Here is a 12,950-nt window from a genome sequence, read left to right on the forward strand (position 1 = left end):
AATGTCGATCTAATATCGAAGCACAACAATTTTTTATTTAAATAAAGTGTGAAAGATTTCCGGTTATGTGCCTGTCGTTAATTATTAAATATGACATGGAAAAAACGCGCGAATATATCACGTGTGCCTTATCAGTTTATAGTTGCACAAGGAAATATCAATTAGGATAATAAATGTATTAAAAACAAGCGAGTTAGTAATATTACAGTATTAGCTTACGCGCTCTTTAATTTTTGTACATATTTTATGTTATTTAACACTTTTGTTATATATTGTTGGTAAGTTAACAAATTAAATTTAAAAAAAAAACTTATTAAATAAAAAAATATAAATCTTAATTGTGTTTTATTTTTTAGGCATTTATTTTTTTAATTAAAACTTAAATTTAAGGGGAGATAATATATAGCAATGTCTTATGCTTTTCCATACCACCATTTACAAGATCAATCTGTTATGATGCAATCCCCAAACAAATTACAACAACATTTAATACCAAGATATCCTGAATATAGTAAGAGTAACAATATAACGACCAACTATTAAATATAACGACTAACTATTAAAACTTAAATTTATAAACTTTGTATTATATTTACATAATTATAAAAAGGCGATGTTAAAGTAAGTATTTTGGCATTTATTGTGGCTTTAATATTTACATTTTAATACTTGAAGGTCAAGGCCCAAATGCATACAAGAATTTAATGATGTATTCAAATAGATGGCAACTTTGGCCATCACCCCCAGACAATTTTCCAGCTGTTCGATTACCTCCCATCCACAGGTATTTTATATTTAAACAATTTAACTTTATTTTAAAAGTTCACAAAATGGGTAAAATAAACATTTTTGTGAGTTTTATTCTTCTTTTAAGTAATAGAATTTAAAATGAAATTTTATTGGTTACTTTTAAAATGTATGTTATCTATGATGTAATAATTTAGGTTTTTAATCTTGTTAAACCATTACATTATTATATTTATATATATATATATACACTGTAAGCTTTCAATAACAATTATTTTATAAAAAACACTAATAATGTAGACGATGATTTTTTTTTTTAAAATGTCCCCTTTTTATTGCCAGATACCCTGGGATTTCACCAATGACCCCACCTATAAGCCCAGCTACACCAAACACCCACCATGAAGTTCTAACTTCTGAATCTATGTCCCCCTCCATGAATGTTGCTTCTTCCCCAAACATTTTGACCCCCAATAGCCCGACCATTGGGTCAACTGTAGCAGGTGTATTGTCACACTCAAACACCCTCATAACTTCAACACCTACAGGGTGAGAGTAAAAAAATTAAATTATTACATACATTTAAAATTTGTTTGGTATGTTGTAACTATTTATACTTAACAAGTTAACAATCTTTATTCCGATAAAAGTTTTATGGAATTTAATATTTTTTTAAACTTTTATTTTGAAAAATGAGTTAAAGAATATTATTTTGCTCATTGAATAGTTGATTAAATAAATTACAATTTGACATTTAAGTTCAAAACGTGGCCGGCCGAGAGCTGATGTAATTTCAACTTTACAATATTTCGGAACCAACTCAACTTGTACGATCAGATGTCATGTTTGCCACCGTGTTTTCCCAAGAGAAAAATCACTACAAGCTCACTTAAGAACTCACACTGGGGAGAGACCTTACAGGTAAAATTACATTTAAAAGATAATCTGTTGTGCCATGTTTAATTAAATAAATCCAGCATAATCTGATTTAATAAACAAAAAAATCACAGACATAAAATTGCTATGGTATCTTTTAAAAACTTTAAAAAAAACATAGTAAACTATTCGCTGGCGGCATAAGGGATTCCAAAGAAAATTTAAATTTAATTACAGGAGCCCGCTTTAAATTTATGTATTTTTTGCCACCGGTTTGCTTATCGAAATTCGCGCCAATTATTTAAGTTCATGTACAAATCAATAAAACAAAATTTCAAATAGTGCTTGTATGAATCAATTCGGAGAGATATTTTTTAAGTTTAATTGAAGAACAAGTAGTTTTAAGAGTACTTACTGTTTAAAGCACCCACTATAAGATAAAGGAGTATTAAACGAGGGCGCGAAATTTAAAATTGTTCTTTTTTTTCTAGTTTTAAATGCAACTTACATTTACTTGCCACGAGGGTAAAAATTTGTTTTTTTTTGTTTACTTGTTTAACAAAGCATTTTAATTTTTGCAGATGTGATTACCCAAATTGCACGAAATCATTCGTTCAAAGTGGTCAACTAAAAACCCACCAAAGATTACATTCTGGTGAAAAGCCATTTAAATGCTCAGAAATTGGTATGTTAAAAAAAATAAACAATCATAACTTTTTATTCCAAATTAAGTGTCTCATCTATTTTTTTATTTGTGTAGAAAATTGAACAATTTACAATAAAATGCGAAGCTGTAATTCTAAATTTTGATATACACTTATAGGCAACACTTTCTTTGTTATATATATTTAAAAAAAATTTGTTTATGTTCTTGTATGTTGCAGTAATTGTAAAAATGTAAATCAAATAAAATATGCTAACCTTTTTTATTTAGATTGCATAGTTCGTTTTACACATGCAAACCGTCATTGTCCAGATCATCCACGAGCAAAACTTATTCGAGATGACCAGGGTGCTCTGGAAGGACTTCTTGTCACTGGCAATAAACAAGATAGCTCAATTGCAGAGTGGTTGGACAAATACGTGAGATCAAGGTCCAAAAATTGTTGCAAATATGAAGTTTTTATTGTCAAAACTTAAAGGGGATTTTTATACAATTTATTTTTATTAAACCCAATTAAGATGTGTTTTAAATAAAATTTTGTTAGTGTACTTTGTGTTAAAAATAGTAAAAGGGTCGAAGTAAATAAAGACTCAACTCGTAAGTTTAAACAGGTTGGATAGAACAAACACACCACATCGACCTCACTTGAAACGCGAGTCTTCTGAAACATATACAAGTTCGGACGAGGAATATAATATTCAAAAACCTGACATCAGCAAAAATTCCATAACAGCTGAAAATATGGTACATAATTTGTTAGTTGTAAAGATTTTTATAGTTTCAATTGGTTTAGAATAAATTTTAAAAAGTGATGCAATCATTTAAGTTTCAATGTCAATTTTACATTTACAATAATTTGTGATAAGAACTCTTACGTCAATTTCTTTCTAATTGTAGTTTTTTACAGAATCAGATGATTCCAAACAAAATACCAAGCCCCCGTAAGTCCTCCGTAAAACGACAACTTCTAACTGATGAAAACTTGGAATACAAAAACATAATGCTGGAGGATAATATTCCAGAACCAGCAGCAATAAGAATACCATTATCACCAAAAAGAATCAATCAAAACAAAATGAAAATTGATCCAAGACAGCCTGTAAAAAAACGAATTCTAGCATACAACCAATTTCTAAAAGAAAACCAAGAAGACAAACAAGAAAATTTCAACAAAAGCACGTTGTCTTTATCCAATATTTTGCCCCCAGTAAGTTCAATCTCTCCAAAGCGAAAATTAAATGTTGATTGCAAACCACCAAAACTATCACCTATAAAAGCGCAAACCAAGTTAATTCCAGACTACTTAAAATCTGATACAATGTTAAAAACTCCAAAAAGTAACACTTGCAGTGTAATTGTAAGATGTCAGTCTCTCTCTCCATCTGACACTGATGTAAATAAAAATGTAAGCAAGGAAAATGGCGAACCAGTTGACCGCTGGAATGGAGCACTTGCATTAATGCAACTTGCAGCAAGCCCACCCTCCCGAAAACTATCGTTATAAGTTAAGAGTTTTGCCTTAGAAAAGGAAACTACACAAGAGCACACATGGGCAATAAACCTTTACATTTTTTAAAATAATCAATTGGTTCTTATTTTTACTGTTAATCAAAGAAAAGATGTTGTGTTTTTTAATGTATTAAGAATGTTCCTTGTCTGTATGTTTTAAGTCACTGTTGTTCCTTAATATTTTGTAAAGCCTGTCATTTTAAACGCCTTTTTTTAATGAAATGTTGTTTTAATCTTTACAATTTTAATTGATGTTTATTTACAATGAGCTTTAAAACATGAATTTTATCATTACAATTTAAAAAAAAATCAGTCTATTTATCACACAATTTATTTTACACTTTTGCCTAGACTTGTTTATATTTTGCTTTTAATTAACAATGTGTAAGTAAAATATAACACCAAACAAGTGGCACAAGTTAATACATGTTTGTTTTTACAAGCTTGTCATTGATACCTGATAGCTTATTCAATTAAATTGAAGCCTAGTAACTTACCTTTTTGTGATTTTTGTTGCTAAGTTACGATGTTGTTTAAATTAACACTGCCATTTTAAATTTTTTCCAAATCAATTTTAAATGTATAGGTAATTGTTTTTGAATGTAATCAGTAGCAATTTTTTTTATTATAAACATAGGTGTTAGAAAAAGTGGTTTTCTTTTTACACCACTTCATGCTTTACTTATTTTTATCGGTATCTAAAAAAATTTATACTACTTTCACTTAATGTTGAATTATAAGTTGCAGTAGGTGGTTATGAGCTGCTTTTTGGTGTTCTATAAGTTGATATTCAAGTAAAAAGCGTAGTGCGATTTTGTAGTTTTTGTTGTTGAATTTTAATATATAATCAGTTCAGTTCAGTTGTTTTTGTATTTACGATATATTCTTGTTCAGTGTTATGTACTGATGTGATAAAAACAAATTGCAAAATTGTGTTCTCTATAAATTATTGAATTTGCAAAAATGTGTTCTTTAAAGTTAATCTAGAAATTAAAATGCTGGTAATTCAACTCAACAAAATACAATTTAATCTATAAGGGTTTATTGTATTGCAATATTGTGTTATTGTATTACAATAATCAAACAAAATGTGTCATCAGGTTGGTTTGTCTAGGGATAAGTTGTCACTGGGTTGAGTCGCCTTAGAATTTATTTGACATAAAATACCTTAAAATAATAAAGATAAAAAATTGAATTGTGCATGAACCTGTTGTTTTTTATTTTTGTTGCTTTGCACAGCAGTGTAGGTATATAAATTTGGTCGCAATTAAAAAGTTTTATGCAATTTACCTGATTTATTATTTGGTTTTGTATTACCATTAAGATCAACTAAATGGTTATCACCTAAAATTTACTCAACTTTTTAAATGGAAAATATTTAGTTTTTCTTTTTAATATCAAGTTTATTAAAAAACTTACAACCTTGGTTATAAGCAAGCTAAAAACAACAAAAACATAACAAAAACACTTCAAAAATTTAAATAGGTTTAACTGAACTTTGCTCATGAAAGACAAAATAGCCAACAAAGGCATCAAACACCATTGTAATTGCAATGACAAAACCTACAGCTGATAAAGCCCCATTGTATATATCCCAGGTTGAATTGGTGTTTAAATACTGACCCATGTAAACCAAGTAGGTACAGATTGCAATTATGATCAAACAAATAAACCAAGATAGTAACGAGTTTACTGAAAAAACAGAATAGCACATTGGTTTTCGTAATGACAAATGAGTGTTAACTGTGTGATGCTCTGGACCAACATAGCGTTTTTTTTTGTTATCTTCAAGTAAAACTAGCGGTTTTGAATCAATCTCGTCTTGATTATTAGAAATTTTTGCTTTGTCACCATATTTAGAAAGATTAGGAGTGCTGGTTTTACTCACTTCATTACTTAGAGAGGAATCTGACAAAAACAAATTGCTAAGAGTTGTGGTTTTTAAATGTTTTGCAGGTTTTGTTTCTTCTTCAACGTTGGTATTAAACATTAATTTATTTTCGCTTTCCTTACTTCTTGATTTCCGAACTCCAAAAATTCCTGCCGAGGGCATTAAAATTGGAACATTTTGTTCCCTATGTCTAAAACCAATTCCTTTAAATATATCCGACATATTTCTTAGTTTCGATTTATGTAAATTAGCAGTAGTTGAGTGTAATGTAATCCCTTGCCAATTTAAAGTGCTGTGAGCATCATGAAATATATCCTCTTGATATTTATAAACATCGGTTTCGCTTTTATCATAATCTGTATTCTTAAATTTAGTGACTACTTTACTTGAGATATCCTGATTTTTAGTCAAATTTTCGGAATCTGCTTTAATTTTACCTTTGTTATTTTCTTGATTAGTTACAGTATAAAATGAATTTTCTGAATCAATTTTCTTTAAATTAGTAAGCGATTCTAAATCTTGGGATATCAAATTTTGATTTTGAGGTAAGTTTTTTTTGTTAATATTTTTAGGCAGTCTTGTTTGCAAATTAATATTGTGACTTACAGATGATTTAAAATTTTTTTTGGGAGGCTTGCAAGTTTCAACTAAAGTTGGACTGAGTAACTTGTTTATATTGCTTTTGATTTTTAACTTTTTATCAGTTTGGTTATAGGGATTTTGAACAGATGAGGTACCTAACTGTAACGAAGAAGAGGTCGATTCTAAACTTTTTAATGAAATTTTGGTTTCAAAAGATTCAAAGGAAGAAACCTTAGGCGGGGTAGTGCTGGTTTTGTGAGGCATGGGTAGCTTCGGTAGAGAATTACTTAACTGATTGTTAGTTGTAATTAAGTCTTGTTGCACAGGAATGAGGTCTTTCTCCAAAGATTTTGCTTGTTGCTGCTTGTTAATATATTTTAAAGTTGAAACTTTTCTATGACATAAAGGACTTTTAACAACCAGGGTTGTAATTACTCTTGGCATTTTTCCGGAAGGTCGCATAATGTTTTGGTGACTTGACTTTAAATTATCCTGGGAATTTAGTGATTGGGGTAAACCTATTAAGTCAATACTGTCATCATTTACAATACTTAATTTAGAAAAAGTTGTTGGAAAAGTAAAGTTGGAGGCCAAGTCAGAATAATGAGGGTCGTTATTGTCAAGTTTTTTTTTTAAACTAATTTTGCTATCGAGTGTTAAGGTTTTAATAGTTTCCTGTGTGGACTCATATGAACCACTTGATTCACTTCGTGCAACTGTAGTTGGGACAGTGTAGTTTTTAGTCGCAAATTTTTGGTTAGGTACTTGTTTCGTCAAATCAATGTTTTTTGTTATGGAAGAAGGATATTTATTTACATCTGTATTTTTGGGTGAAATTCTAATATCAGAACCCTGAGAAACTGAAAGACTACCACCATTTTTTAAATGTTGTAGCATAGGTCTTCTCTGCACTGCTTTTGAATCAATAAAAGCATCTTCATCAAGACAATCCTTAGAAATACAAGTTGCCACATGACGACATGGCTTTTCTAATAAATTGAAGTTTAAAAATTTTGCTAAAGGCTGTCGTAGAATGCTCATAAAAGGTAACTTTATCGTTCCATCATAAAAAAACACAATGTGGCTGCAAAATTGAACAAGAAAGTCATCTTTTGTTTTCTTGGCCTCAGTTAACTTTTTAGAAAAGTCATATAAATATCTAACAAGAACAGCAATAAAACAGCAGACAATTGTAGAAGCTAATCCCATTGTCAAAAAAAGGACTGTACCTTGAAATACAGTGGGATCTGTTTCAACTAAACGTTGATTATTAGAAGTTAAATCAACAGTAGGAGGTGTTTCAATCTGTGTTATAAGTGTAAAATTAACCTGCAAGTACACTGTCATAGCAATTGAGCTTGCAAATAACAGAACAGCTATAATCAACCTTTCAAGTCTTGATAACATAGAATGCACTGGCAGTTGCAACATGGAGAATAAAAGGTGACAATTTAAGATTTTGACGAAAAAACTTGTTTCAAACGGGACTTTTGCAACTAGTTTCAATGGTAAAGTTTGAACAGTTGCTGATGATAATGTGTAGTGGCAATTCTTGCTAGACTGCCATCTTGCATTACTTTTGTTTTCCCATAATTTAATGTTACTGATGGTAACATCTTTACGATCAACATGTAACTTACTTTCCATTCGGGTATAGCCAGTACCTTGATCTTCAGATAAACTTAAAAGCAAAACCTTAAGGTTAAGGTTTTCAGGCTTTAAAACATCATCAATTGTGAGCATGACCTTGCAGTGACTTCCGTTTTTAATAAACAAATTGTGTTGATCTCTACCTCTAAGCCAAACAACAGGAAGATGTAACTTATTTTCAGCTACAAGTTGCAGTAAAATATGAGTTGCCCAGTTTTTGTTTAACTTTTGTTCTAGTTCAAATGAAAGATGGTGTGTGAAAAAAGATTGGTCCTTTACTGGTGGTGGAACTTGAACCACGGTTGTTGCCTTTTTAACATCTAAGTAATAGGTTAAAACACCGAAAACAAGTGCTACAGCAAGGATTATTTGAACCAAACGTAACACAGGGGTCCAATCTATCGGATATGACCACCGCCATTCCGCATCTGATGCAAAAAATCCAATTTCACGGACAATAGGTTGGGTACCAGGTACAATAGTACCATGTATCACCAAATGAAACCACAGCATTTCTTCCTTTATTTTATCATAGACCCAGGCTGTAGAAACTGAGCTGTAGTTGAAGGGAAAATTTGTTGTTGGTTTTCCCACAATACCATGATCTCCATAAACCTTTACAGAAATAGCAATTAATTTTGTTACGCATAAACCTTTGTAAGAGCTTATAAAAATTGCAATGGTACACAAAAATATAATGCTACAATAGGTTTATAGGTTTCTAGATATTAGTTGGATTTCATTTAAAATATTTCTCTATTTCTATTACGAAGTTTTTTTTTAAATTCAGTTAATCCTCTAATCAGTTTAAACCCTAAATTTGTAAAACTAAATAAAAGTTACACTCTTTAAAAATACTATATTTGCTCAAAAATATTATTGCTTCACACTGTAAAAACTTGATTTAAAAAAAAAACAACATACAACTGCGCATTGGACAAGCAAAAAAAAATTCTAATGTTCCCCAATTTTATTCCTTAAAATGCTAAAAAAATGAATGTTCTCAAAAACATATCTATATTTTTGTAAATACAAATTTTGTTATTGTTTTATAAAATTTAGGGTCATGTATGTTGTGCGGTTCTAGACGAAACAACGTGCCGTTTACCATAGGAGAGAATCCGTAGGTGATATTTCCCTCGCACCATAATCCAGACGAGAGAATTTGGGAGAGCCGTAGTGTAATTATGTTTTGTCTAGAACCGGACAACATACGTGACCCAAATTTAGTAGTAAAGTTACTGCTATATATATTCAAACATTTATTTCTGGCCAATACAAAAATTTTACCCGAGCGAAGCAAAACAATTTCTGGGTCGAATATTCTGCCCCAATGCAGTAATGTTTACCGGCAGCGTGGTGTAGTGGTAAGAACACTTGCTACACCACTAATGAGGTCGTGGGTGAATCCCCACTGCTCTCATGCTGTAGCGCCCTTGAGTAGGGCGCTATAAACAGTATGAACTCCTGTTGAGCCAGCACTTAATCAGCAGCGTAATTATCGGACAATTATAATCTTTATAATATTCCAAATTGCCATAGGCAACTCGAGACTGGGTCGGCGTAACTGATGTTACTCTATGTTTAAGTCGCGCATTCGACTTTCCCACATCGAGGATAAAGATATATACAAAAAAAACAAAAAATCTAAAAAAATAATCAAAATTTTGACTTTTATTGTAAAAGTTAACAAGGGGTTATTGGTACACTTCACATAAACTTACCCTAAAGGGACCCATAGTTTTAGTTTTTTTATCTCTTCCTGCAAACACAATTGAAAATGTTGTAATACCCGATTGACCATTGTCAGATGGCATTATCATGAATCCAAATACTGCTCTTGGTTTACCAAAATGAATATTAATCGACCATTTTATATTCTCTCCTGTTTCTGCTACAGGGCTTGGTGCAACCCAAAACGTTAGGGGATTTGAATCCCAAATAAATCTAAAAATATTTTTATAATACTGTAGATTCTCATAATATATCTGTGTACTTTGATAATGATTTTGTAACATTGACAGTTCTACTTATTTTTTTTATGTATTTTTCTTTATTCTCGATGTGGGAAGGTCGAACGTGCGACCTAAACATAGGGTAACAACAGTTACCCCGACCCAGTTTCAAGTTGCCTGTAGCAGTTTTAGGATATTATAGAATATAATTGCCCGAAATTACGCTGCTGATTAAGTGCTCGCGCAATAGAAATTCATATCATTTATGGCGCCTTACTTAAAGGCGCTACTGCATGAAATCACTGGGGATCGAATCCAGGGCCCCATGTAGTGGAGAAAGTGTTCTGACCACCACACCACCCTGGTTTATTTGTTTACAAAGTTTACAATTTTGATGGCATCCTCTTATGTATAGCAAGTATTTTAACAAGTCATTCATTATAGTAAAATTAATTATTTATTTTAGTAATTTAGATATTTTAATTCAACCGTTTAATTAATTACAAATTTTTCCTTAAAAGTCATATACCTACTACCAGTTATCTTAACTTTATAGAAGTTACCTTATATTTCTGTATCGCTTAAATTGTGCAGGTCGTGTAAATAATTGAGGTATATAACTGTCTGATATTGTCATTGTATTTTTATCAAACTTTAACCATTTTGTTGGTAGTGATAAGTCTAATGTATAGTATGGTGGTCCTAATTGACCGGTTACAGATTTTTCTTTCTGGTGAATTAGTCGTGTTCCTAAAAAAATAAGATTTTTTTTTCATAATCAAAAATTGTGAAAATGTGTATGATTTGGTTAGTATTCCTAGAACACAAAGAACATAAATTTTATCAATTTTTACCGCAATTTCCTATATATATATTACAGTTAATAGGTTTTCACAGTTTCAAAATTATAAAAGATTTATAGAAAACGGGCTATTATAATCAAGTTTATTAAAGGTACGTAGAGTCATTGTGCTAACCTTGTGTTAGTTGATCTCCATCATAAATCGAAATGCATCGATAATTGTCAACACTAGGTGTCCACAAACCAAATACATCACATTCAGAAATTACTTCTTTCTCTCCTTTATTAAAAAAAATATAACATACGAAGAATATAGAAAGCCGATAACAAAATTTTTACCATTGCCCAGTATTAAAAAATATTTTAAACTGGAAGAAAAGGTAACTTGATCATACATTTTTTTTTGTATATATTTTTATCCTCAATGTGGGAAGGTCGAATGTGCGACCTAAACGTATAGTAACATCAGCATCAGGTACTCCGATCCAGTCTCGAGTTGCCTTTAGCAGTTTGGTATATTATAGAGATTATAATTGCCCGGTAATTATGCTGCTGATTAAGTGCTAGCTCAGCAAGAGTTTATAGCGCCTTACTCAAGGACGCTACAGCATGAGAGCAATGGGAATTAAACCCACGACCTCATGGTGGTTTAGCAAGTGTTCTTACCACTACACCACCAGCCGGTATTTAAATGAGTAACATAAGTTATTCTGTTTAGACTGTTTTCATACCCAACATAAATAAATACATGAAATAATAATATTGTATGGGAGTGATGTTTAATTTATATATAATAAGTTACACAATATACTGAAACATCTCTTTTAGGGATTCGAAACTTAAATCTTACCGGAGAGAACCCAGTGTGTTGCATTTTTAGAAGCCAACCAATACATTGGTTTACACACATATCTCGTACTTGACATATAATTTTGCGAGTCAGAAAAAGTTAAAGCAGATTCCATGATATTTGGTCTACTGCATACAACACTGTAAAAATAATTAGTATTCTGTTATTGTTTTTTTCTACTAATAATTAGTATTCTATTGGTTTTTCTAACGGTTTTGAATTGGTTTTTCTAATGGTTAACTTTTTCTAACGGTTTTCGGAAATCTTAGGACCGTGAAGTACGAGAAAGAATTAACTAGGACCGTAAAGTACAAGTGATCCGTTTTTTAATTTGTCTTAATGTTTACTGCCGGTGACCAAAATCTTTTGGAATTAAAATACTGACTTTACCTTATGCATTTCGAAGGCAATCTTTCTTCCCACAGCCCTTTATCATTACAGACAGCTGTTACATTGTGAGCATTTCTGTCAGCAAATTTAAACCCTTTATTACAAGTTAAAGTTACAGTCGATTCGTAGTTGTTATCTTCATAAAATATTTTTCCATTAGGTATCGGTATAGGAGTTTCGCAGTATACCGATATACACATAATCTAATAAAAATATATATTACCTTGTTTTTCAAATCATAATGAATTAATTTTAAAAATAAAAAATATACATGATATTTACTAACCTGGCTAGTATCTGAAGTCCATTTACCATAATTAGTGCAGTTTATTAGAATTGAGAATATACCAGTGGAAATAAATAGTCCTTCAGAACACCTTACTTCAGCAGTCATACCTACAACATTCAATATTTTTTTTTAATATAGACAAAGATTAGCACAGGTAACCGAAATATTAATCTCCCAATAAGATAGTCCAGCAGCGTGGTGTAGTGGTAAGAACACTTGCTACACCACAAATGAGATCGTGAGTTCAATTCCCATTGATCTTATGCTGTAGCGCCCTTGAGTAAGACGCTATAAACTCCTGCTGAGCCAGCACTTAATCAGAAGCATAATTATCGGGCAATTATAAACTATATTATCCCAAATCGGGCAATTATAAACTATATTATCTCGAGACTGGGTCGGAGTAACCAATGTTACACTATGTTTAAGTCGCGCATTCGACTTTTCCACATCAAGGATAAAGATATATACAAAAAAAAAAAATGAATTTATACAATTTGTTTAAATAGAAAAAAAATACGGAAAAAAACATCGATAACATTAAAGTCAAAAAAAAAAAAAAAAGATATTTACCATAGATATTTACCATATATTAAAACTATAATAGCATACTTAGACAAATTCTAGTTTTATTGGTTTAGCAACTGCATTATAAACAGACAAAAAAACTGGTATAGGAATTTAATTATTATATTTCGACGTTACGATCACTGCAAAAACACCTACCAAAAACCTTTTTTTTTAA

At 30.9% G+C, this 12,950-nt stretch overlaps 2 protein-coding genes across 2 annotated transcripts in view; one reads left to right on the plus strand and one right to left on the minus strand.

Annotated features, from left to right (window-relative positions):
• The first annotated feature begins 364 nt into the window (after positions 1-364).
• On the plus strand, positions 365-5,068 carry LOC145745217 (uncharacterized). The gene is made up of 8 exons (XM_082563223.1): positions 365-511; positions 676-784; positions 1,090-1,296; positions 1,507-1,668; positions 2,205-2,308; positions 2,558-2,717; positions 2,899-3,031; positions 3,195-5,068. The coding sequence occupies exons 1-8, from the start codon at positions 409-411 to the stop codon at positions 3,789-3,791; spliced, it is 1,575 nt and encodes a 524-aa protein (XP_082419349.1). The 5' UTR covers positions 365-408; the 3' UTR covers positions 3,792-5,068.
• Positions 5,069-5,273: 205 nt separating this feature from the next.
• The window catches only part of LOC145745891 (uncharacterized), a 50,330-nt gene continuing 42,653 nt past the window's right edge, over positions 5,274-12,950 (minus strand). Inside the window, exons 71-77 of the mRNA XM_082564071.1 lie at positions 12,203-12,312; positions 11,917-12,119; positions 11,527-11,666; positions 10,852-10,956; positions 10,438-10,624; positions 9,644-9,866; positions 5,274-8,534 (exon numbers count right to left, since the gene is read on the minus strand). Coding sequence (XP_082420197.1) covers positions 5,274-8,534; positions 9,644-9,866; positions 10,438-10,624; positions 10,852-10,956; positions 11,527-11,666; positions 11,917-12,119; positions 12,203-12,312 — 4,229 coding nt within the window. The remainder of the gene's footprint in view (positions 8,535-9,643; positions 9,867-10,437; positions 10,625-10,851; positions 10,957-11,526; positions 11,667-11,916; positions 12,120-12,202; positions 12,313-12,950) is intronic.

The sequence above is a fragment of the Corella eumyota genome, chromosome 3, assembly GCF_963082875.1.
Source record: "Corella eumyota chromosome 3, kaCorEumy4.1, whole genome shotgun sequence".
NCBI lineage: Eukaryota > Metazoa > Chordata > Ascidiacea > Phlebobranchia > Corellidae > Corella > Corella eumyota.